The 26503-nt window shown below is 43.6% G+C and overlaps 1 protein-coding gene across 1 annotated transcript in view; it reads right to left on the reverse strand.

Moving 5' to 3' along the window:
- Window positions 1–2279: 2279 nt before the first annotated feature.
- LOC124788347 (luciferin sulfotransferase-like) overlaps window positions 2280–26503 on the reverse strand; it is a 379183-nt gene continuing 354959 nt past the window's right edge. The window contains exon 7 of the mRNA XM_047255607.1: window positions 2280–3307. Coding sequence (XP_047111563.1) covers window positions 2951–3307 — 357 coding nt within the window. The 3' untranslated portion in view covers window positions 2280–2950. The remainder of the gene's footprint in view (window positions 3308–26503) is intronic.

Below are 26503 nucleotides of genomic sequence, written 5' to 3' on the forward strand. Positions count from 1 at the left end.
AGTTGGAGTTGAGGAGCCAGCTGGGGTGGATGTTGGGATAGAGATGGCAGAGTTTTGAGAGCGGACGATCTGGACGTGTGTCTGTCAGAAAAAGGAAATTTGTAAGACTGGATGTCATGAACTGGTACATATATTATGACTTTTGATCACTGTTAAGGTAAATACATTGTTTGTTCTCTATCAAAATCTTTCATTTGCTAACTGTGCCCATCAGTAGTTAGTGCCTTCTGTAGTTAGAATCTTTCATTTAGCTGGAAGTATTGGCGCTCGCTGTATTGCAGTAGTTCGAGTAATGAAGATTTTTGTGAGGTATAAGTTATTGTTAGTCGGGGCCATTCTTTTGTAGTGATTATTGAAAGTCAAATTGCGTAGGGCTAATAAAAAAGTGTGTCAGTTTAGTGATGAGCAGAATAAGTAAAGAGAAATCTGTTAGAGTACGTTGAGTTTTGCTCAGCTGTTTGAAAATCAAATGACGTAAGCACAGTCTTTTAAACATTTTTCTATGGGGACGTTACAAACTGTCTCCGACGCAGAACCAGCTTTCATCAACAACACAACAGACCTCCACCCTGTCCTCCAATGAGCTCTCGCTTGACTCCATTGAAGTCGAAAATGGTAACGCCTAGGCTCACGCTGCAGGTCGTCTAGCTATCAGCTGTCCTCGAAGTAACCAATTTGTAACAGTTCGTTGTGACACGGTGGTGCCAACTGCTGCTCAGATTGCTGCTGCAAATGCAGTACTATGTGATAGGAGCCATACGCCGAACACGACGGCCTTTCCTCTCGGTATTGCCATGTGCCCGTCCGGAGGCCGGTCTTCTTGCAATCATAAATTCTCGTGATCACCGCTGCCAGCAGTCATGTACGGTGACTAAATTCCTGCTAAGTTTTTCTGCAGTGTCGCAGAAGGGACATCCAGCTTCTCGTAGCGCTATTACACGACCTCGTTCAAACTCAGCGGAGTGCTGATAACGTCGTTTTTGTCGCCTTAAGGACATTCTTGACTCACATCAACTCACCAGCTCTAATTCCAAACCTAACTAACGCTCACGACCGTTTTAGCGTGTATTTAAAGCAAAATAGCTACTAGTCTCACTGATATGCGACTGGCGTGAAATTGTAATAGACTTCATCTTTCAGATGTTGAAACATGCCTACGAGCTTTCGTTTACATCGGACAACTACTTCTTGTTGTCGCCATCTTTTCCGTCAGTGTAGCTGCATCATATTCATTGGATTACAATAACAGAACGTTATTAGAAAGTTTCAAGTGTTGTAAATTGCATGTTCAGTGATTTTTATTAGTCAATCTTGAGCGGAAATGTGAAATTTTGAGCTCGTAGTATATCCTGAACTACATATATTTATTTCAGATTCTAGTGTCTGACAATAAGTACAGTTTATATGAATACGGAAACGTACAGAAATAAGTACCTTTATAACAAAATTTATTATACCATTTTTCGTAAGCTAACTTTTCATGAAGATTCATCTATGACAACAACAAAAATTCTCAGAGAAGCTACATAATGAATTAAATTTAAAACTATTTTATGTTAATCTTACTTTATGAAAAATTAGTAGGTTTTAGAAAGGCAGTGACCTAAGGAAAGAAAACACAAAGCAGTATAACTCTGAAAGATTACCTCGCCTGTTTCAAACGTAGGTAAAAAACGGAAAATTCGTTATCTTCAATCATGATATGATTTAGTACTTTATGCATGTTACAGCTTGATATTAGTGGAGCCTCTTTTTCAGACTGTCTTTAGGATACATATGTATGTAAGCAGGACATTTCTTTGTGGAGATCGTGATTGTTCAGGACGTTAGAACGAATAGGGTCATCAACAGCAGACTGGTGCTCACGAAGAAAGTTTTGTTCAACATAAGAGCTGTAATGTTGCCAAAAACTGACTTGCGGTTCTGAAATAAGTTCGTGAAATTGTTCATTTTTAGCTCATTAACGTACAACAGTAACCCAGGTAAGATGAAAGTAATAACTAAGTAGTCTGATAGAGATCGAAGTGAAGAGGTACTTGAAATCATGATAGAAGAAATTTTGTTTACGAGCAGTCCATATCAGAAAATGAGGCATATTAACAGGACACGTGCCAAAGCATTCGAGAATCAAACTTCCTGGCAGATTAAAACTATGTGCCGGACCGAGACTCGAACTCGGGACCTGTGCCTGTCGCAGGCAAGGCTCTACCGACTGAGCTATCCAAGCGCGGCTCACGCCCCATCCTCACAGCTTTAAATCCGCCAGTACCTCGTCTCCTACCTTGCAGCTGCTCGCGAATGGCAAAGGTCCCGAGTTCGAGTTTCGGTCCGGCACACAGTTATAATCTGCCAGGAAGTTTCATATCAGCGCACACTTCGCTGCAGAGCGAAAATTTCATTCTGCATTCGAGAATCGTTACAAATTCTACTGGAACACGTAGAATGACTGCTGTAACTTGTAACAAATGTAACTGTAACAAATGTCGAATGTATTAAGTAAGATGGTAGGCAAATTCACAAGATATTACGAAACAAACAAACACTAAATTAATAATAAGGTAGTGGCACGTTACTTTCTAATTTTCTTACATACTTAATAAACATAGCACTGGTGGAAAAACTAAACTAAAAGCCTGCAACACATCAAAATACAAAACCTTGTGTTTTGACACTTTGAATAAGCCGGTCTCTCTGCCATTTCTTCACGTGGTACTCGCATGGTATTTCGACGGCGTGACTCGCTGTCTTCTTCAACGAAGGGAGAACGACGCGAACAGTCGGCGGAAGACGCGTTTATTCAACACGCAACGTGTCACAGGGAAGGACTGAAGAATTACACGTTCACATTTTCTTGGGACTTCAATGATTAGACTCAAATAGTGTGCCGTAGTCAACCGCTTAGAGACGTCGTGCGGAGCACATCAGAGGAAACACGAGGTGCCCCACGACGCTACTGGTGACCGCCGGAGACGCCGACCCGGAAGCCCGTGCCCGCCGTCTTCTGCTGAGTCCAGCGGTCGAACTTGTCGACGAAGGCGGCGGGCATCTCCTGGCGCCACGCCCCCGCCTTGCCGCGCCGCATGAACCGCAGCGCCGGGTCGCCGCCGTCTGCTCCGCCCGCCGCCGCCGCCGCCGCCGCCGCCGTCGCCGCGACAGGCGACTCAGTAGGGGGGCCCTCCTCGTGGTTCACAGCTGCATTTTCGCGCATCTTGGAGAAGCTCAGGTGCTCGCACAGTGCCGACACCTGCTCATCTGACAGCTGCCGGCCCATGAAGTCCGCTGTGCGTCTCACGACCGCACTCAAATCCTATGGGCACAACAACACATTCCACTAGTAAGACAAGCATTTGCAGCCGTAATCTAGGAGCAGTGTTTGAGATAATGTCTTTACGTTTCAGTTCGGTCTTTCGCTCTAAACTATCACAAAGAATGCACTGGCCAAACACAGAGTGCGTAATGACAGCAACATTTTTCTGATATTTTCGAAAAGATATTTTCGCATTTTCACTGCATATAATATGCTTATTTCACTATCTGGATTTCCGCCTTAGGCCGTTTTGAAGTATTACACTGGAATACATGAAAAATAAACAGCACTAACAGCAAAATTCAACCAAATAATTCTATGAAATAAAGCAAATGGAATTAAGGTAAACTGCCTGACTTTTGCTGACGATTTTGCAATACTTTCTGAAAATCTGGCACGCGCAGTTGTTCTACTCAAGTTTCTGGAACAAATAAAAAATAGCACTGATCTCAAAATTTCAACTGAAAGGAAAAGTTCATGAGAAACATACAAAAATGCGCCAAACTTCACAGAAACACAAACAGGTAACACAGGGAGAGTATGTAAATTTTAGTATCTTGGAGAAACTATAAAACATAAGCGACTGGAAAATTAGCAGTGGATGTAAGAGTTAAGAAAACGTATATAGCATATTGTTTCACAAGGAATATTTACAACAAGAAACGCATGCCTAGAAAAAAAACTAAAATTCTTTACCAGTCTACTGTCACCAGAATGTTTATACGGATTTGAACGCTTAACAATGAACTGTAAGCTGGACAGAACACTCGTACTTGAAAGACGGACTGTTACAAAAGTAATGCGTGCAACACAAAGTACAGATGGCAAGAAAATGAGAAGTGATGAGATCTGCAGAAATATAGGGCAAACATCAGAAGTAGTGGTTAAAAGAAGGTTGAACTTTTTTTGGGCACCTCTACTAAATTAATGAGAACAAGCGCACGACCAAAATTTGGAAATTTGTGTTAAGGACTTATGGGATTAAACTGCTGAGGTCATCGGTCCCTAAGCCTTCACACTACTGATCTAACTTAAACTAACTTACTCTTTGGACAATATGGACAACACACACCCATGCCCGAGGTAGGACTCTAACCTCCGACGGGGGAAGCCGCACGGACCGTGACAAGGCGCCCTAGACAGCGCGGCTACCACGTACGGCCGAAACAAATAATCCTGTATTTATGGAAGAAGAAACCGACGACTGCATGGAATACAGAAGTAAGTAAAGAAATAGAAAGGAACAATTGCACAGAATCGTGATTGACAGGCAGAAATCTGAAATCTGGAACAACATTTACATCTACATCTACATTTACATCTACATGGTTACTCTGCAATTCGCAACTAAAATGCCTCGCAGAGGGTTCATCGAACCATTTTCATACTACTTCTCTACCATTCCACTCTCGAACGGCGCGTGGGGAAAAGGAACACCTAAATCGTTCCCTTTGAGATCTGATTTCTCTTATTTTAGTATGATGATCATTTTTCCGTACGTAGTTGGGTGTCAACAAAATATTTTCGCATTCCGAAGAGAAAGTTGGCGATTGAAATTTCGTAAATCTCGCCGCAAAGGAAACCGCCTTTGTTTCAGTAACTGCCACCCCGACTCGTGTATCATATCAGTGACACTCCCACCCCTATTGCTCGATAACACGAAACGAGCTGCCCTTCATTGCACTTTTTCGATGTCCTCCGTCAATCCTACCTGGTAAGCATCCCGTACCGTACAGCAATATTCCAGCAGAGGACGGACAATGTAATGTAGGCTGTCTCTTTAGTGGGTTTGTCGCATCTTCTGAGTGTTCTGCCAACAAAGCGCAGTCTTTATTCGCCTTCCTCACAGTATTATCTATCTGGTATTTCCAATTTACGTTGCTCGTAATTGTATTTCCTAGGTATTTAGTCGAATTGACAGCACTTAGATTTCTTTTAGTACCCATGTGGATGACCACGCACTCCTCTTCGTTTAGTGTAAATTGCCACTTTTCGCAACATGCAGAAATTCTCTCTAGATCATTTTGTAATTGGAATTGATAGTTTGATGATTTTACTAGACGGTAAATTATAGCGTCATCTGCAAACAATCTAAGGGGGCTGCTCAGATTATCACCTAGATCATTTATGTCAGGGCCTAGGTCACTACCTTGCGGAACGCCAGGTATCACTTCTGTTCTACTCGGTGGTTTACCGGCTATCACTACGAACTGTGACCCCTCTGAGAAGAAATCACGAATCCAGTCACACAAATGAGACGATATTCCATATGCATGCAATTTGATTAATAGTCGCTTGTGAGGAACGGTATCAAAAGCCTTCTGGAAATCCAGGAATATGGAATCGATCTGAGATCCCTTGTCGACAGCACTCATTACTTCATGGGAATAAAGCGCCAGCTGTGTTGTACAAGAACGATATTTTCTGAATCCGTGTTGGTTATGTATCAATAAGTCATTTTTTTCGAGATGATTTATAATGTTCGAGTACAGTATATGCTCCAAAGTCCTGCTGCAAATTGAGGTCAGTGATAAGGGTCTGTAATTGAATGTGTTACTCCTATATCTTTCTTGAATATTGGCGTGACCTGTTCTGCTTTCCAACCTGATTGGTATACCATCTGGACCGAAAGACTTGCCTTTATTAAGTCATTTAAGTTGTTTTGCAACACCTAAGATGCTTGATAGGTTCCAGGGAATTACGCCGGATAATATTGCAGAAACCCCACAATATTTCAGCGAGACAACTGCCCACCATCTTCAGGTGCTACTGTCGCGTCGCTGAGAAGTTCGTCAATTAATATGCTGGCTTTCTAGAACAGCGCAGGTGCCAGCGGGGCATATCATCATCGAAGACCAATCGTAGACAGCGTCGAATACCAGAGCCCTCTTCTGGAGAAACGGGTCGCGGTCTACGGTAGCGCGCCGCGGCGCGTGGGAAAATGCGGCCGGGAGTGACGGACCCCGTTCGCGCGCGCGAGGTGTTGGCGCGCGATTTAAGCATCTGTGCTAAGGCTTCCCATCTGCGTTGACTCGGTGCGGTTGCTAATCTGCGGCTGACAATTCCTTAGTGCCGCCAAGGCTGGCTCCCATGCTTTGCTCAGGTGAAACCCCGTGTCTCTGTTTATTAGGTCACACGTATTTCGACCGCCTCTTTGATGATGGAGTCCTAGTATGTGGAGGCATGATAGAGGATCTTGGTTTCTTCATAATTCAAGCCGTGCCCCGTGTCAAGGCAGTGTTCAGCAACCGCAAATTTCTCTGGCTGACCCAACCTCGTGTGACGTCGTGTGACGTTTATGTTCGTCGCATCTGTCTTTGACCGTACGACACGTCTGGCCAATATAAGACTTCCCACATTGGCACGGGATTTTAATATTCCTGGTCTCCTCAGGCCGAGGTTGTCTTTAACAGAGCCCAGCATTGATTGAATTTGTGCTGGAGGCCGGAAAACACATTTAATCCGGTATTTCTTGAAAATTCTGCCCATCTTAAAAGACGCGCCACCGACATACGGTAGAAAAACCAACGCCGTGGTGTTCTCTGCCTCTTCAGGCTGATCTTGAGGTTTGAGCATGCTGGTCGAAATGCGTTCCGGATCTGCTTCTCGGAGTACCCGTTCTGGGCAAACACAGAGCGAAGATGGCTAAACTCTGTCGATAAGCTGTCCTGATCTGAGATGGCTCTAGCCCTATGCACCAGCGTCTGTAATATAACGCTGCGCTGTGGGGGATGATGACAGCTCGTGGCTTGTAAATACAAGTCTGTGTGCGTAAGCTTCCGGAACACACTGTGACCCAAGGAGCAGCCTCCTTTTCTACGAACCAAAACGTCCAGAAACGGGAGCTCACCATCTTTCTCTTCCTCCATGGTGAAACAGATGCTTGGATGGAGGGAGTTCAGATGTTCCAGAAAAGAAGGAAGCGTTGCTGTCCCATGCGGCCATATCATCTACATATCTCCAAAAACATTTGGGTTTCAAAACCGCCGTCTGAAGTGCTTTGTCCTCGAAATCTTCCATGAAAAGATTAACTACTATGGGAGACAGAGGTCTACCCACAGCAACACCGTCAGTCTTCTCAAAATACTCGCCGTCAAATAAAACGTAACACATTACAATAATATCAGCATACTTCTAACCGAAAAAAACATGCATTGATATAATAGATGAAACAGGCCAGCTAATCACTCAGAGTGGACATAATAAACCACTAATTATTGCTGGAGACTTAAATTGCAGAATGGATGTACAAAATTACAAAGCAAAAGCAACAGTGGAAAAGTTGCAGGAAGAAGACTTTATCCTGTTAAACAATTCCAACATTACTACATATATTCCCCACAACGGTAAAAGTACAATAGACATTACGTTCATATGGGGACCAGTCAGGGGTAATATATCACCTCTCTGGACTGCAGACCACACAACACTTCGGAAACATATCCCTCTGGAAATAAATATCCAAGGAGCATGGCGAAAAACGCAAGAAAAGGAGGAAGAAGCACTCTCGACAACAACAGACGTCGGGGAAGTGGAAGAAGAATCCGATCATATAAAACAAATCGAAATGTTAATAGACAATTCGCGACTAGAGGAAGCAACAGAAGTGATAGGAGAACTCCTAAGACAAGCCGCCAACCCCAGATACAAATGAAGAGCGAAGAAATGGTTCGACACAGAGTGTTACAGTCTAAGAAAAGATGTACTAGGAAGCCTATATCAACTAAAACAGTGCGCAGAGAACCCTATACTCCTCAGGAATTACTCCGAAAAACGAAGCATCTATAAGAAAACTCTAAAGGAAAAGAAGAGATCATTCTGGGCAAAAGAAGGAAAGAAACTAGTGGAGGAAGCCTCAAAAGACCCATATATTGTGCTACGCCCCAGAAAACGAGCGGAAACACATTACATAGACATGAAAATATGGGAGACGCACTTCGACATAGTACTGAATAAGGAAGCACTAAGAGGGAGACCGGACGGCAGAGAGGATACAATGCTGCAAACAACTGTGGACTGGATCCCATTGACCATGGAAGAGATCAAAGATGCCATTAACAGCACCAAGAGTAAAAGAGCTGCAGGCCCCGACAGACTTTATAGCGAATATCTGAAAGACACTGCCGAAATACTAACGCCAATGTCGACGAAACTCTACAATAAGTGTATAGAAACAGCCTCCATTCCGGAACAGTGGAGACAGTCAACAGTAAAAGTGATTTATAAAGAGAAAGGAGACCCCAAGGACCCTAGAAAATACAGAGGCATAGCCCTAGAAAACACACCTTTCAAAGTGTTCACAAAAATAATAACAGAAAGAAAAAGCAAATAATCGACGAACATCTCCCCGAAAGCCAAATGGGATTCAGAAAGGGAAGATCAACTCTGACGGCAATAGAACTCCTGCTAAAGAGCGTATGGGAAGCCCTTGAAGACAGAGAAAAGTTCTATGTAGCATTCATAGAGTTTACAAGAGCCTTTGACTTTATAAACAGAAAATTAATGACCAAAAAACTAGAGAAAACCCTGGGAAAAAACAACATCTGGACACGAATTATAAACACAATACTGCAATGGAACGAAGTAAGAATATCAGACAATCTCCTTCTATCGGAGCCGATACTCCACTCAAACGGAGTACTACAGGGAGACCCATTGAGTCCTCTGCTATTTATCCTTGCAGCGAAAGAAACTATAAGAAAGTCCCAAGGGGAGGGTGTAGTCTCATATGCATATGCAGACGATATTGTAATTGGTGCAAAGAATATTGCAAAGTTACAAGAAGCGATAAACGATATGGAAGATTGGTGTGTCGACCACGGCTTCGAAATAAATGTGGCGAAAACAGAAACGGTACTCAGAAATGGAGGAAGAACACCTGCATCAGCTGAGATCTTCATACGACAGAGAAAACTGAAGATTGTACCGGACTACAGGTCCCTAGGGGTCACAATACAAGCAACTGCAAAATGTTTCACAAAACATGTAACAGAGAAAGCAACGCAAGCAATAATGGCAATACATGAAATACAATACATCAGATCCCTTAGCCTAGAGACACTATTCATAGCCAAAATCTTCCCAATACTGACGTACGGCATAGAAATTATTGGACCACATCTTACAGTGAACAACCTAACTACACTAGAAAGAGTGAAGGCGACCTACATAAAGAAAGCAATAGGAGTGTCCAAAACAACACGATCGAGACTTGTATACCTGCTGGCGAGGGAACCCTTCCTCATTGAAGACCTTCGGACAATCCTGATACTACCCAATAGCAGTGCCCTGGAAAGTCTACTTAAAACATTGAAGGAAAACAGGGAAGACATACCTCCAGAATTTTACAGCACAGATGCCATGATTGACCGAACATGGAAAAAGGAAAACTTCGAAATGAGACACGTGATCACCAGATTGGCAGTCCATGGTTTCCACCACCTTATTTGCAACAACACGTCATATCATGAACCAAACGAAATGTGTGAGTGTAAACTGTGTCAGCAAAGTTGCAAACGTTACCATATAGAGCTCTGTACCAAAAGGACATGAACAATAAGTGACTATGCAAATCACAATATGTGGAATTTCTAATTTATCTTATTATTATCGCTGTACATTGAATTTGTATAGCTATTTGGCTGCAATAAACTTATTATTATAAATAAAAAGTAAGTTGAGATAAGCACGTGTTTGAAAAGGTGTAAGACGTCCTCTTCCAGCTTATCTCCTATGAGTTGTAATGAGTCCATCAGAGGCACCCGTGTGAACAAAGAAACCACATCGAAACTCACTAGTAAGTCAGTAGATTCAAGGCGCAGGTTCTTCAGTCGCCGTATAAAATCTTCTGAGTTTCGAATATGGTGTTCACATTTCCCCACCATGGGACTCAGAAGAGAAAAAATGGTTCAAATGGCTCTGAGCACTATGAGACTTAACATCTGTGGTCATCAATCCCCTAGAACTTAGAACTACTTAAACCTAAATAACCTAAGGACATCACACACATCCATGCCCGAGGCAGGATTCGAACCTGCGACCGTAGCAGTCGTGCAGTTGCGGACTGAGCGCCTAGAACCGCGAGACCACCGCGGCCGGCTCAGAAGAGAAGCAAGATGTTTAGCTAGGTGGTATGTTGGGGCACCTATATTACTGACGATAGGGCGAAGCGGAACATTCTCCTTCGGTATCTTTGGCAGGTCATAAAGTCGTGGCGTAACTGGTGCTCGTTCTCTTAAACTCTTCTTCAAATGGTCAGGAAGTTGGCTGGATTTGTGGACAGCGGATGTCTTCCGTTGTACGGCATCCGTCGGATCTTTCTGGAGACGACGATACGCTGTATCCTGTAGTAACTCCATCATCTTGCCAAAATAAGATCTAGCAGGCTGAAGAACAGTGGCGTTACCCCTGTCAGCTGGTAAAATTACTATATCGTTGTCTTCTTTTAAAGAACGGAGCGCTCTTCTTCTTTCAATAGTGACGTTCTGCTTGGGTGCAGGCATCCTGGTTATTGATCGGCAAGCCTCTCGCATTATTTCTTCAGCAGCATCATTCGGAAGTTTTAAAACACCTTGTTCAACGGCACTGATGAACTCCTTGATGGGCAAGGTCTTGGGAGTAGGCGCAAAATTAAGTCCCTTTTCTAACACTGACATTGCAGCGTCACTCAGTGATTTATCTGTGAGATTAAACACAGCCCGTCTGCTAAATTTCTCTTCTTGCAATGACCGGAGTGTAAGGCGTTGGAACTTAGAAGTTTGACGCGCCGTGGTTTGCTGCCGCGCCCAGTCCGAAAGCGCCCAAGTAGAGCAGTCCACCCACTCCCAGGAATCCGCTGACAGAAACGACGAGATCTACAGATGAAGTGAGAGCAGGCTTCTGGACACATGGTCTAATACTCATCTAGTATAACGGATTCTTTCTCTCACCAACAACGCTCAAGCGCCCAGTCCGAAAGCGCCCAAGTAGAGCTGTCCACCCACTCCCAGGAATCCGCTGACAGACACGACGTGATCTACAGATGAAGTGAGAGCAGGCTTCTGGAGACTTGGTCTAATACTTATCTAGTATAACGGATTCTTTCTCTCACCAACAACGCTCAAGCGCCCAGTCCGTAAGCGCCCAAGTAGAGCTGTCCACTCACCCCCAGGAATCCGCTGACAGACACGACGAGATCTTCAGATGAAGTGAGAGCAGGCTTGTGGAGACTTGGTTTAATACTCATCTAGTATAACGGATTCTTTCTCTCACCAACAACGCTCAAGGAGGGCACTCAACACAGCATGTAAATAAAGAGCTAATTGTGTTTCACAGGAACGATGTTTTCTACACCCATGTTGACTGTGTGTCAATAGACCGTTTCCTTCGAGGTAATTCGTAATGTTTGAACACAATAAATGTTCTAAAATCCTGCTGCATATCGACGATAACGATCTGAGCCTGTAATTTAGTGATGGCTCCTACTACCTTCCTTGAATATTGGTTTGACCTATGCAACTTTCCAGTCTTCGGGTACGGATCTTTCGTCGAGCGAACGGTTGTATATGATTGTTAAGTATGGAGCTAATGCATCAGCATACTCCGAAAGGAATCTAATTGGCATACAGTCTGGACCAGAAGACTTGCTTTTATTACGTGATTTAAGTTGCTTCACTACTCCGAGGATATTTACTTCTACGTTACTCATGTTGGCACCTGTTCTCAATTAGAATTCTGGAATATTTACTTCGTCTTCTTTTGTGAAGGCATTTCGGAAGGCTGTGTTTAGTAACCCTGCTTTGGCAGCACTGTCTTGGATAGTATCTCCACTGCTATCGCGCAGAGAAGGTATTGATTGTTTCTTGCCGCCAACATACTTCACATACGACCAGAATATCTGTGGATTTTCTGCCAGGTTTCGAGACAAAGTTTCGTTGTGTAAACTGTTATAAGCATCTAGAATTTAAGTCCGCTCTATATTTCGAGCTTCTGTAAAATATCGCCAATCTTGGGGATTTTGCGTCTGTTTACATTTGGCATGTTTGTTTCGTTGTTTCTGCAACAATGTTCCAACCCGTTTTGTGTGCCAAGGATGATCAGCTCCGTCGTTTGTTAATTTACTTGGTATAAATCTCTCAATTACTGCCGATACTATTTCTCTGAATTCAAGCCACATCTGGTCTACACTTATATTATTAATTTGGAAGGAGTGGAGATTGTCTCTCAGGAAGGCGTCAAGTGAATTTTTATCTGCTTTTTTCAAGAGGTATATTTTTCGCTTATTTTTCGAGGATTTAGGGATTACAATATTCAATCTCACTACGACAACCTTGTGTTCACTAAACCCTGTATCGGTTTTGATGCTCGTTATTAACTCAGCATTATTTGTTGCTAAGAGGTCAAGTGTGTTTTCACAACCGTTTACTATTCGCGTGGGCTCATGAACTAACTGCTCGAAATAATTTTCAGAGAATGCGTTTAGCTCAATTTCGGATGATGTTTCATGCGTACCTCCGGAATTAAACATGTATTTTCGCCAACATATCGAGGGTAAATTAAAGTCACCACCAACTATTGTCATGGGAGTCGGGTACTTGTTTGAGATCAAACTCAAGTTATCTTTGAACCTTCCAACAACTGTATCATCTGAATTGGGAGGTCGGTAAAAGGATATTTTATTCGGTTGCCAACAATGACCTCTGCCTATACCAGTTCACAGGAAGTATCTACTTCAATTTCGCGACAAGTTAAACTATTTCTAACAGCAACAAACACGCCACCGCCTACCGTGTTTAGCCTATCCTTTCGGAACACCGTTAGGTTCTTCGCAAAAATTTCGGCTGGGCTTATGTCCGGCTTTAGCCAGCTTTCAGTTCCTATAACGATTTGAGGATCAGTGCTTTCTATTAGCGCTTGGAGCTCTGATACTTTCCCAACATAGCTACGACAACTTACAACTGTTATACCAGTGGTTCCTGTATCTACATTCTTCATGTGTTCAGCCTGCACGCTTTGTGACTGAAGCACTTCTTGTGTTTTCCCGAGACCTTCTAACCTAAAAACCGCCCAGTCCACGCCACACAGCCTCTGCTACCCGTGTAGCCATCTCCTGTGTATAGTGGACAACTGACCTATTCAGCAGAACCCGAAACCCAACCACCCTTTGGCGCAAGTCGAGGAATATGCAGTCTACAAGGTCGCAGAACCGCCTGAGCCTCTGATTCAGACCCTCCACTCGGCTCTGTACCAGAGGTCCGCAAACGGTCCTGTCGACTATGCTGCAAATGGTCAGCTCTGCTTTCCTCTTGCATGCACGACTGACAGCCTTTACCACTTCTGTTAGCCGCTCGAAACCAGAGAGAATCTCTTCTGATCCAAAGTGACACACTTCAGTGGTACCAACGTGAGCAACCACCTGCAGTTGGCTGCACCCTGTGCTCTTCACGGCATTCAGGAGGACCCTTTCGAAATCTGACTCCACCGAGTATGCACAAGGAGTGCACATTGGTTTTCTTTCTCTTCTTCTCAGCCAAGACCCTAAGGGGCCCCATAGCGCGCCTAATGTTGGAGCTCCCAACTACCAATAATCCCACCTTCTGCGATTGCCCGGATCTTGCAGGCTTAGTGGTTTCCTCTGAAACAGGACAGGCGACAGCATCTGGCTCAGTGACAGTGCCAGCCACAGACTGCACCTGGAACCTGTTTGTCGGAGAAACCGGGGAGGCCTTACGTGCAGCCTCCTGGGAAGTCTTTCCCCACCTGCTTCGCCCTGGGGCGACCTCCCACTCGACCACAGGTGAGGGGTCAATCTCAGTACGAGCAGTAACTGAGTTGGCCACCAGTGAGGACCGATTGGAGGACTTGAACGTGCTGGAGGTCCATTGGATCCCCACGGCCGGCCCACAACAGTGGTGCCCATCCACTGCAGTCTCAAGCTGTGTAACCTAAGCCATCACAGCCTGAAGCTGAGAGCGAAGTGTCACCAACTCGGCTCACATCCGCACAGAACAATTGCAGTCCCTGTCCATACTAAAGACCGTGGAAAACTAAACTATACAGATAAACGGACTATCGGCATGTGCTGCGCAACTCTAATGTAGACCCTCACGAAAGCGTATGAACTGTGTCTAATAATATGCAGATATTCAGTAACATAACTACCGAAGCACTCAGGTGAAACTAACCAATTCACCCCTGATTAGGAACTTGTAATATGTCATAAAATCGGTTTACTTTCCGACGGAAACGGAAACGCAATAACTGTAGCTATTAGATATTGAATTTACACCCACAAACTCAAGACACTAAACTATTAAAGCACACAGATGATATAACAAAATTCGCTCCTGGTTAGGAACTCGTAAATGTCACAAAAGCGGTTACTTCCCTGTTGCTGCGTCTGTCTCGGTCGGCTACTACTGGGTTCTATTATTTAAGAAGCCTTCGAGCCATTCTCATACTGTGAACTGATTCAATGTGCCTTCGCTAACAGCCCGCAATGGTGCACCGTGTCAAATGCTTTCCCAAAATCTATAAAAATGGAAGCTGCCTGTTGCCCTTCATCCATAGCTATCAGTACATCATGTGAGAAAAGGGCAAGCTGAGTTTCGCATGAGCAATGCTTTCTAAAACCATGCTGATTCGTGGACATAATCGTCTCAGTCTCAAGAAAGTTTATTATATTCGAACTGAGAACATGTCCAAGGATTTTGCAGCAAACAGAAGTTAGGGATATTGGTCCGTAATATTGCGGGTCCGGCCTCTTGCCTTTCTTATATACTAGAGTCACTTGCGCGTTTTTCTAGTCGCTTGGGAATTTGCGCTGGGCGAGAGATTCACGATAAATGCAAGCTACGTAAGGGACCAGGGCCATAGAGGACTCTTTGTCTGGTGATCTGGTGATTTATTTGCTTCCAAGTCTTCCAGCTGTTTCTCTACGCCAGTGATGCTTATTGCTATGTCATCCATACACGAGTCTGTCCGATGGTCAAACGACGGTATGTTTGCACGCTTCTTCTGTGTGAACGATTTCTTGAACGTGAAATTTAAAACATCGGCTTTTGGTTTACTAAGTTCAACTGCCACACTAGACTGGTCAAGAAGTGACTGAATGGCGTTCTTAGATCCGCTTAGTGATTTCACATGCGACCAGAATTTTATTGGGTTCTCTGCCATATCTTTTGCTAAGGTGTGGTGGTGGTAGTTGTATGATTCGCGCATAGATCATTTCACAGACACACGCTTGTCATCATTTATGAGTTTCCTTTAGAAGGCAGAGTGCAAGAGCCTCTGCTTCCTGAGCATCCGCCGAATTTCATTATTAAACCATAGTGGGTCTTTTTCATTATTATCCACTCGCTAGGCACATAACTCTCCAGACCCCGATCTACAATCTGCTTGATCCTTACCCATAATTCATTTACATTCATCATACTGGGACTAAGTGATGCCAATTCGCTGTCTAAGTGAGATGTTAATGACTGCTTATCTGCTCCATCTATCAGATACATTCTCCTAGCCTTCTATACTGGTTTATTAACTCGTGATCATAGTTGCTATAATGACAACATTATCGCTAATTCCCGCTTTGATACTTACACTGTAGATGAGATCAGACCTATTCGTAACTAAAGGGTCTAAGATGTTTCCACTGCGTGTGGGCTGCCGAGCTAGCTACTCAAGAAAATTTTCAGAAAACGCAGCCTAAAGCATTTCACATGACTTTATGTAGCTCCCGCTGTGAATCCATAGACATCCCAGTCTATACTCGGCAGGTTAAAGTCGCCTCAAACTACACAGAAGAGCCAAAGAAACTGGTACACCTGCTAATATCGTGCGGGGCCCCCGCGAGGACGCAGATGTGCCGCAACACGACGTGGCATGGACTCGACTAATGTCTGAAATACTGCTGGAGGGAAATGACACTACGAATCCTGCAAGGCTGTCCATAAATCCGAAAGAGTACGGGGGGTAGAGATCTCTTCTGAACAGCGCATTGCAAGGCATCCCAGATATACTCAGTACCGTTCACGTCTGGGGGAGTTTTGTGTCCAGCGGAAGTGTTCCTGGAGCCACTCTGTAGCAATTCCTGCTGGAATTGCCCCAAGTCCGTCGGAATGCGGAATGGACATCAATGGATGCGGTTGCTTACGTACGTGTCACCTGCCAGAGTCGTATCTAGACGTATCAGGGGTCCCATACCATACCAACTGTAGACTCCGCACACCATTACAGAGCCTCCACGAACTTGAACAGACCCCTGCTGACATGCAGGGACCATGGATTCATGAGGTTGTCTCCATAAACGTACACGTCCATCCACTAGATATACTGTAATTTGAAACGATACTCGTCCGAACAGGCAGCATGTTTACAGTTATCAACGATCCATTGTCGGTATTGACGGGCTTAGGCGAGACATAAGGATTTGTGTCGTGTAGTCATCAAGGGTACAGGGGTAGGCCTTCAGCTCCGAAAGCCCACATAGATGTTGTTTCATTGAATGGTTCGCACGCTGATACTTGTTGATGGCCCAGCAATGAAATCTGCAGAGCCGGCCGGGGTGGCCGAGCGGTTCTAGGTGCTTCAGTATGGAACCGCGCGACCGCTACGGTCGCAGGTTCGAATCCTGCCTTGGGCATGGATGTGTGTGATGTCCTTAGGTTAGTTAGGTTTAAGTAGTTCTAAGTTCTAGGGGACTGTTGGCCTCAGATGTTAAGTCCCATAGTGATCAGAGCCATTTGAACCAATTCTGCAGAAATTTACGGAAGGGTTGCACTTCTGTCACGCTGAACGATTCCCTTCAGTCGTCGTTGGTTGCGTTCGTGCAGGATCTTCTTCCGGGCGCAGCGATGTCGGAGATTTGGTGTTTCACCGGATTTCTGATATTCACGGTACACTCGTGAAATGGTTGCACGGGAAAATCCCCATTTCCTCGCTACCTCGGGGATGCTGTGTCCCATTGCTCGTGCACCGACTGTAACGTCACGTTCAAACTCTCTTATATCTTGATAACCTGCCACTGTAGCAGCGGTAACCGATTTAACAACTGCGCCAGACACTTGTCTTATATAGGCGTTGCCTACCGCAGCGCTGTATTCTGCCTGTTTACATATATCTGTGATTTAATAAGCGAGCCTATACCAGTTTCTTTGGCGCTTCAGTGTAGCATTGCATTATCTGGGTATTTACGCGCTATTGACCGTAGACTTTCTTTGAATGACTGTAGAAGTGTCACTGCAGAAATGGGTGGTCGGTAAAAATGCATCAATTAATTTGGTAGGATCTACACCTGTTATAGCCGACAAGATGACTTCACTGGCCCACTCCACTTCGACCTCATTAGAAACAATATTTTAGTGAACTGGAATGAATATTACCCCTTCTGTGCCTCTAATCATTCTTTCCTATAAACGTCCCACGACACGCTAAATATCTCATAGCTTTTCACTTCGGGTTTCAGCCAGCTCTCAGTCCGAAGAATAATTTGAGCGCGAGAACTTTAGAGGGCAGTAAATTCGCGAACTTCATTTTACGAATGGTTCTACAGTAACTGATAAAGTTGTGACAGTTGAAGTGGCTTTATTCTGAACACCGTATGACTGCTCTTGCTGCATATCGACTGGCGAGTGTTCTTCAGAGCATCTCAAACTACTGCCTAGCCCACGAAAACCTCAAGTGAACTTCACAAGTATTCTGCTCCCCGAGCAGCTGCTTTCTTTGTGTAGTGCACCCCTGATCTATCAAGAGGAGTCCTTCATGTCCCTCCACGATCACGCAGGCTTAGAGATCTGCAGCCAAGACAACTTGCCCCATCTGTTGCTGTGCATATGTTGCATGGATATCTGCCCCTCCCAAGATGTAAGTCCCTCCAGCTTCTCTCCCGCTATGCACACCGCCTAGCTTTCCGCATCTGCTTACCTTCCCCCACTAGGATCCTTTGCCCACTCATCACATTCCCGCCTCTTCTCATTCGCACTGAATACCTCCTAACAATCTGCAACATCCACAGACTCGACTCCAATAATCTCATTTTTTCCCCTTACTTTTTAACTCTCACATGCTGCCGCGACTTTACCAACACATTCTACCAACCCCCCATTTACACTGAAAGGTCTCTGTTGGATTCCTTTCATGTTTAATTTCTTAAATCTATTGTCATTTACGGCATAAATTCCTCTTCTAAATTTACTGTGGCGTTTCTGACTATCTGGGAGGAGACTGAGTAGTGGAACGTGTTACTTTTACACATAAACAAGAACGATCTGTCACACTACTACACTTTAAAACACAGTTTATATGTAATTCATGTCACACGGTCTCATACGGAACCCACATCCGCTTTCTTTTATACACTGTGTATAATAAGATACTGTCATCCCCCTTTCCTTCTGTGTGAGAGGATGAATGAGCTAATGTATTTCTAGTTGCTTGCTTGAGGGTAGCAGACAAGCCTGTCTGCTAGAGAACAGTAGGACCAACGTCGGAACAGGTAGCTACGCTTTCTTAAAGCAGAGAGGTTTCTATTCTTAGTCCGTTGTCATGTTGGTATAGGAAGCTGCCCCTCTGGCCACTTCCGTTTGTATTTGTGAGCCACCCCTCAGGAAGGGACCAGTCAGTCTGTCCGTGGCGAGCGTCTGAAGTGGTAAGATCTCCGGCTAAGCGCGTGTCTGCTAAGTCCGTAGGACAACGTATTTCTTAAGTTCAGCCTAACTGAAAATTTAATCACCTTTATTTCAGGTTTAGCTCTAAAATATCTAATGTTATCTTAAATTGCAGCGCAGTGTAATTCTCGTGTGAAGTTCAGATTATTTTCCGGTAGTTGCTTTGTCACTACTTTGTGAGTAAAGTGGAACCACGTGTTGATCAGTAACTCTAACTAAGATCAATCTTAAATGCGAATGCTTGTGTGATTATAACGTCTCGTCTTGACAATATTTTTCAATATAGCAACTTTTTTTTATGTTCAACCCACGTGGGGTGTACTTTGCGAGACCAGTACCACGTGCTTATATAACTGTTTGACCCGTCAGGTTAACAGTAAGACGTTAGTAACCAGTTCGAGGTTTTTCTTTTGTAAATTGCTTTTCGATCTAATTTATTTTAATTATCAAAATTATTGTGGAGTTACACTCTTTGTGTAAACCAAGTTGACCACGTGAAGCATGTGGTGTAATCATCAAAGTAGCCCTCAGCTATTCTTTTCGCGAAGATTTCACAAAGAGTTAATATGAATTTAGTATACCAGTGTGTGGTAATTACATGACGGACAGGATTGTGCTACGAACGTATCTTCTTTGGCTGAAAATTTGAATCTGTTGGTAGTGGTTAACTTTCTCTTGCAGACGTTTCAACGTTCTTTGTGTGTTGTTTTATGAATGCAGTGTTGTATGCAGTCTCCCAATCTTGCTTCCATATTTGATGTGTTAGTAAGATTGCAATCTCACATTTTCACAATCCTAAATAAGGCACCAGTTTATTTATGAATCAAATTTAATATGCTGAAATTTCAATGATCAATCTTAAAATAAATTTCCAAATATAAACTGATTTATTTCTTTTTATTTAAATTCTCTTTTTTATATATATATCACCGGTTGTCGTATGACTATTAAAAGATTATAATTAATGTTAGTCTGGTTGGGAATTTGGTAAGCTAGACTGGATGCCTGGTGAAACAGTTGCTCAGTAATGCAAGGTTAACTTCCCCAGACAGCTCACAGCTTTTAACCCGCTTTTATTGTCTAGCAGTACCGCTTACATAGCAAAAAATTAAAGTAACAAACTTACACATGGCGACCCTGTTCTGTTATTCCGCTAGACTCTGGAATCTCTGAAACGTTAGATTGCGAGCGTTGTATAATCTTAATTTTTTCCCTGCAGCGCTCAAACAACTTCTGCGTTGTTCTGAGCAGACTTTCGAAAGATTCACGGGATTGTTGATCGCCGTTGCGTTGTTTGTCTTGGTTTTTTTTCTATATTTGTGTGTTTTATATGTGTGTGTGTTTTTTTTTCCTCGGTTGTAAATTGCATTTACTTCGATCAAAGATATAAATTTGTTTTGCGTGTGAAAAAGTGCGTACTAGGTTGGGTATCTTTCGTGTGACTGTCGTAAATTTTGGGGGACACATTTATTTTGATTAGTGTGTCGCGTACCGGGTATAAATTGCACTAATGCAGACACGTAACCATGCTAAAAGTAAGCGGTCCGACAACTTAAGCAACATGGACCATGGGGATAATTTGATTTCGAATATTAACACGCCGGACGGCTCCGAAAATGCAATGGGGAATATTTCAGAGGAAATGCAGAACAGGACGAACAGGCTCACATCAGAGCCAGAAATTAGTTTGCCTCCAACTAATCAAATTGATTTGGCAGAACTCATGAAAGCCTTATTGCAACAAAATAAAGAAAACGCAGAGAAATCTGAAAAATCGATCCGAGAGCTAGGCGAACAAATGACAGAGAAATCTGAAAAATCGATCCGAGAGCTAGGCGATCAAATGACGCAGAAATCAGAAAAATCGCTCTGAGAACAAAAAGAATCATCCGAAAAATCGATCCGAGAGCAAGGCGAACAAATGACACAGAAATCCGAAAAATCGATCCGAGAGCTAGGCGAACAAATAGACGAAACACTAATCCAGCAGACAAATAAAGTTGACAAGTCGATGCAGAGAGTGTCCGATGATATCTCACAAAGAATAAACAATCTGGCAAGTGAAATAAAAACTGATATTATGAAAGAATTAGGCCGTACATTTGAACAAATCGATGATCGTCTGCAAGCCTTAGAACAAAGCAAGCGGAGTCGCGATGCGGAATCGAAAGAGAGCGAAGAACAGCTACTTAGGAATTTCCAAGCGCTGAGAGAAGAATGCGAAAGAGAACACCAGCAGGTACTCTCGAGGGTCCAAGAGGCGAAAACGCATTGTCCCACGTCCGTTAGCAACACAATAGCGGACAACAGTTTAGCGATCCACGCGCTGGAACAGCAAGTAGAACAATTGAAGCAGACTGGGGCGGAGGACAAGAGACAAATACATGATAAAATTGCGGCATTAGCGGACATTGTAGGCACGATGAAGCTGACGGAAAGCGAGAACAATACTACACCGGTAGCGGCCGCAGAGACCGAAGAAGTGCGTTCGCCTCTGAGATTTCAGAAGGGACAGTTCGAAGTGAACGGGCAGCACAAAGCTGTAACAGGCGAATTACAAGAACGCGTGGCGTATCTGGAAAACCGCATGGCGTGTGATTCCGAACTCGCCAATAGCACTAAAAATAGCCGTACGAACAGTGCAGAGAGGGACTCCGGCCACGAGGGAGATTTTGACGACAGGCAAGAATGTAATTTGAGGGGCAGATGAGAAAAATAGAAACATTCAAGGGCCTCGCCAGGAGGAAATGCGGGGATTTGATTTCAAACATTTCCTTACGGTGAGAAAGTTTGAGATATTTCGAAATTCGCAAAAAGGAATACATCCACAAGCATGGCTCGAGCAATTTGAGTTTTGTCTTCCCCCTGACTGGGCAAGTTCACATAAGATAGAATATATGTGTGGCTATTTGGAAGGCGAACCGGCGATTCGCATGAGGTCAGCAGCGTATCACTGCAACTCCACTCGGGAGTTTCGACAAGCCTTTCTCTCCGCCTATTGGTCGGAAGCGGCACAAGATAGGGTCAAGCATGGCATAATTATGCTGCCAAATTTGAACCAGTCTGGTTTCGGCAGCCCAGCACGCCTATTCGACCACATGCTGCAGGCAAATCAATTTTTATACGACCCATACGGGCCTGCGGAACTAATTAGGATATGCATCACCAAATTGCCGATGCACTTGCGCCACGTCATTCTTGCGGGACGATGCAAAGAGGACGTGGAAACGTTTAAGACGCTTCTCCAAGAGTTGGAATACAATACAGGAGAATGCCCGCCTAATCAGGCACAAAGTTATTACGGGGCACAGCAGCGCGATCGCAGTCGTGGCCGTAGTACTAATCAACGGCGTGACTGGTCGTCGCGACGAGAACGGAACAATAATCGGGACAGGCCGTATAGAAACTGGGGTAACAGTCGCGAACACAGGTGGAACAACGCAAATGATCGAGGACGTGGACAGGATCATGAAGGCAACAGTTACGGCAACCAGAATCGATACTACGGTGAACACGGTGGGAATAGGACTGTAGGCGGAGCACCACGTGATGTTGAAATTCGGCCGGCTAACCCTAGACATAATCCAGCAAATGGAAATGAACAAAACCGGCAATGACAAACGATCAGCGCAGAAGGCGCCCAATCGGAACCAATGAACGACATGGCAAAGGAGTGCATACGGTATATAGAGAGGGAAGATATTAGAGAGGATTTGTTGCAAGAAACTACGAGTGCTAAAATTTCGGGAATAAATCCAGTCGTGACAGTTGCAGTAAACGAAATATGTTTTAAGTGTGTCATTGACACTGGAAGCCCTTTCTCGATAGTGAGCGAGGCAGCATTTCAAAAATGCGAAGGGACTGGGACTTGGCCCGTTTTTCAAGTGCGAGGAATAAAGGTGAAGGGCACAATCTGCGGTAAGAGCATAGAAATCCGAAGGCAGACTCGGCTTAATTTTACCTGCCAGGGAAGAGAGTTTGAGTACAACTTCTTTGTGCTCCCAATGCTGAATGTGGCAATGATTTTAGGAAATGACTTCATGAATGCCCACCATGCAGTAATTGACATGGGTGGAGGAGTAATGACAGTTCAAGTTGGGGATCAGCCAATTAATTTAGTATTTGATGAATGCATATTACGTGCCGAGTCAGAAATTAGTTGCCTAAAATTTCAAGCTCAAACCGAGTCGCAACCCAGACTGGAGCTACTCGTGAACTATGTAAGTGAGTCGTACTCTACGTCTGGTGAGCAGGGGAAAGATGTTGCTTTTGCTGATGCACTGAGAAAGAGCATCGCGGGTGTCAGAACCACGGACAGGGAAAAGGAGAAATTGTATTGCCTACTTAGGAATCATGAACGGGTATTTTCTGAGACTCCGGGGGCGATTAAGGGTTTTACTTACCAATTCAGAGTACGTGACCATCAGAAGTTTTCTGTTAGACCATACCCTATTCCCGTGGCGTATAAAGCCCAGGTGGAGAAGGAAATAAACAAGATGTTAGAACAAGGAATAATCGAGCGGGCAGTAAGCTCGTACAACTCACCCTTGCTTGTCGTACCAAAACGCGACAACTCAGTCCGTTTGGTGCTAGACTCGAGACAGATAAACACAATTATTATATCGGAAACGGACAGGCCTGAGAGCCTTGAGGAACTCTTACAACGTTTCCACGGGGTAAAGGTACTATCATCTGTCGACCTCCGTTCGAGTTTTTGGCAAATCGTGCTACACCCATCTTGCAGATTATATACAGCGTTCCTGTGTTACGGAAATTGTTTCCAATTCCGGCGTCTCCCGTTCGGACTAAACGTCTCATCAGCTGCTTTTATAAGGGGATTAAATAGCATTTTACCTGATGATTTGAAACAGCGAGTGACAATTTACGTGGATGACATATTAATTGCGAAAAAGTCGTGGGAGGACCATGATGACGTTCTGAACAGACTACTGGATGTTTTTGAGAAGGCAGGTGTAACAGTCAACTTAGATAAGTCACAGTTCGGACGAGAGAACATAAAATTCTTAGGCCATATTGTCTCAGCAAATGGAATACAACCTGACCCGGAGAAAATTGCGGCGATAGCGGAGTGTGCAGTGCCGACAAATAAAAAACAGTTGCGAGCGTTCTTATGCCTGTGTAAGTTTGTTACTTTAATTTTTTGCTATGTAAGCGGTACTGCTAGACAATAAAAGCGGGTTAAAAGCTGTGAGCTGTCTGGGGAAGTTAACCTTGCATTACTGAGCAACTGTTTCACCAGGCATCCAGTCTAGCTTACCGAATTCCCAACCAGACTAACATTAATTATAATCTTTTAATAGTCATACTACAACTGGTGATATATATATATAAAAAGAGAATTTAAATAAAAAGAAATAAATCAATTTATATTTGGAAATTTATTTTAAGATTGATCATTGAAATTTCAGCATATTAAATTTGATTCATAAATAAACTGGTGCCTTATTTAGGATTGTGAAAATGTGAGATTGCAATCTTACGAACACATCAAATATGGAGGCAAGATCGGGAGACTGCATACAACACTGCATTTATAAAACAGCACACAAAGAACGTTGAAACGTCTGCAAGAGAAAGTTAACCACTACCAACAGATTCAAATTTTCACCCAAAGAAGATACGTTCGTAGCACAATCCTGTCCGTCAGGTAATTACCACACACTGGTATACTAAATTCATATTAACTCTTTGTGAAATCTTCGCGAAAAGAATAGCTGAGGGCTACTTTGATGATTACACCACATGCTTCACGTGGTCAACTTGGTTTACACAAAGAGTGTAACTCCACAATAATTTTGATAATTAAAATAAATTAGATCGAAAAGCAATTTACAAAAGAAAAAACCTCGAACTGGTTACTAACGTCTTACTGTTAACCTGACGGGTCAAACAGTTATATAAGCACGTGGTACTGGTCTCGCAAAGTACACCCCACGTGGGTTGAACATAAAAAAAAGTTGCTATATTGAAAAATATTGTCAAGACGAGACGTTATAATCACACAATCATTCGCATTTAAGATTGATCTTAGTTAGAGTTACTGATCAACACGTGGTTCCACTTTACTCACAAAGTAGTGACAAAGCAACTACCGGAAAATAATCTGAACTTCACACGAGAATTACACTGCGCTGCAATTTAAGATAACATTAGATATTTTAGAGCTAAACCTGAAATAAAGGTGATTAAATTTTCAGTTAGGCTGAACTTAAGAAATACGTTGTGCTACGGACTTAGCAGACACGTGCTTAGCCGGAGATCTTACCACTTCAGACGCTCGCCACGGACAGACTGACTGGTCCCTTCCTGAGGGGTGGCTCACAAATACAAACGGAAGTGGCCAGAGGGGCAGCTTCCTATACCAACATGACAACGGACTAAGAACAGAAACCTCTCTGCTTTAAGAAAGCGTAGCTACCTGTTCCGACGTTGGTCCTACTGTTCTCTAGCAGACAGGCTTGTCTGCTACCCTCAAGCATGCAACTACAAATACATTTGCTCATTCATCCTCTCACACAGAAGGGAAGGGGGATGACAGTATCTTATCATACACAGTGTATAAAAGAAAGCGGATGTAGGTTCCGTATGAGACTGTGTGACATGAATTACATATAAACTGTGTTTTAAAGTGTAGTAGTGTGACAGATCGTTCTTGTTTATGTGTAAAAGTAACACGTTCCACTACTCAGTCTCCTCCCAGATAGTCAGAAACGCCACAGTAAATTTAGAAGAGGAATTTATGCCGTAAATGACAATAGATTTAAGAAATTAAACATGAAAGGAATCCAACGGAGACCTTTCAACACAGCCTACAAATGCTCTCCCAAACGAACTTGAACCATCTCCCCCTCCCAGATCATGTACTCCGCCACAACATTTACACATCCTACCAGCTATAGGTCCACCCCACCCAGTTCACCTAATTAGGGCTTCCTCTCCCTCCCGTCCCCACATTTCCTTACCTCCTTTCTGCCTCTCTTTCCCCATCAACCTTTCCCAACAATTGTTAGTGTCACCAGTTGTTGGTTGGCACTAATAATAGAATAGCAGTGTCCCCCATCTACTCCTCCCCCCTCCTATCTTTTGTAAAAACAGCCACTCTTACCCATCTTTTCAATGCACCAGTCCTCCATTCTTATACCACCACATTCCTAGCCTCTCCATTGACCAATCTTTTCCCCATCAACAACTGACTCCATATCCCATGTCAGTTCCTTCCAATTTCTAGTGACAGGAAATTTCTTCTTTTACATATCAGTGTTTGACAACAAGTTTTAAATGTTTTAATTGTGCGCTTACTGTATTTCGTTTTTTCTTTTATTATTATTGTTCTTAACTACCAGAGTAAAAAGTCATCCACTGTATATCTCGAACCTTCCATTTTATTTTTCATTCTTAAAAAATTTTAAATGTAGTATATACGTCTCAGCAAGCTATTTCTTGTTTTTTATCTAGTTTACTAATTTAATTGTCCATTGGCTGAAGAGCGGGTTGCCTGAAACGCTGACAGCCCCCCCCCCCCCCGCTACCCCCT

Source organism: Schistocerca piceifrons, chromosome 3 (genome assembly GCF_021461385.2).
Source record: "Schistocerca piceifrons isolate TAMUIC-IGC-003096 chromosome 3, iqSchPice1.1, whole genome shotgun sequence".
NCBI classification, from domain to species: Eukaryota; Metazoa; Arthropoda; class Insecta; order Orthoptera; family Acrididae; genus Schistocerca; species Schistocerca piceifrons.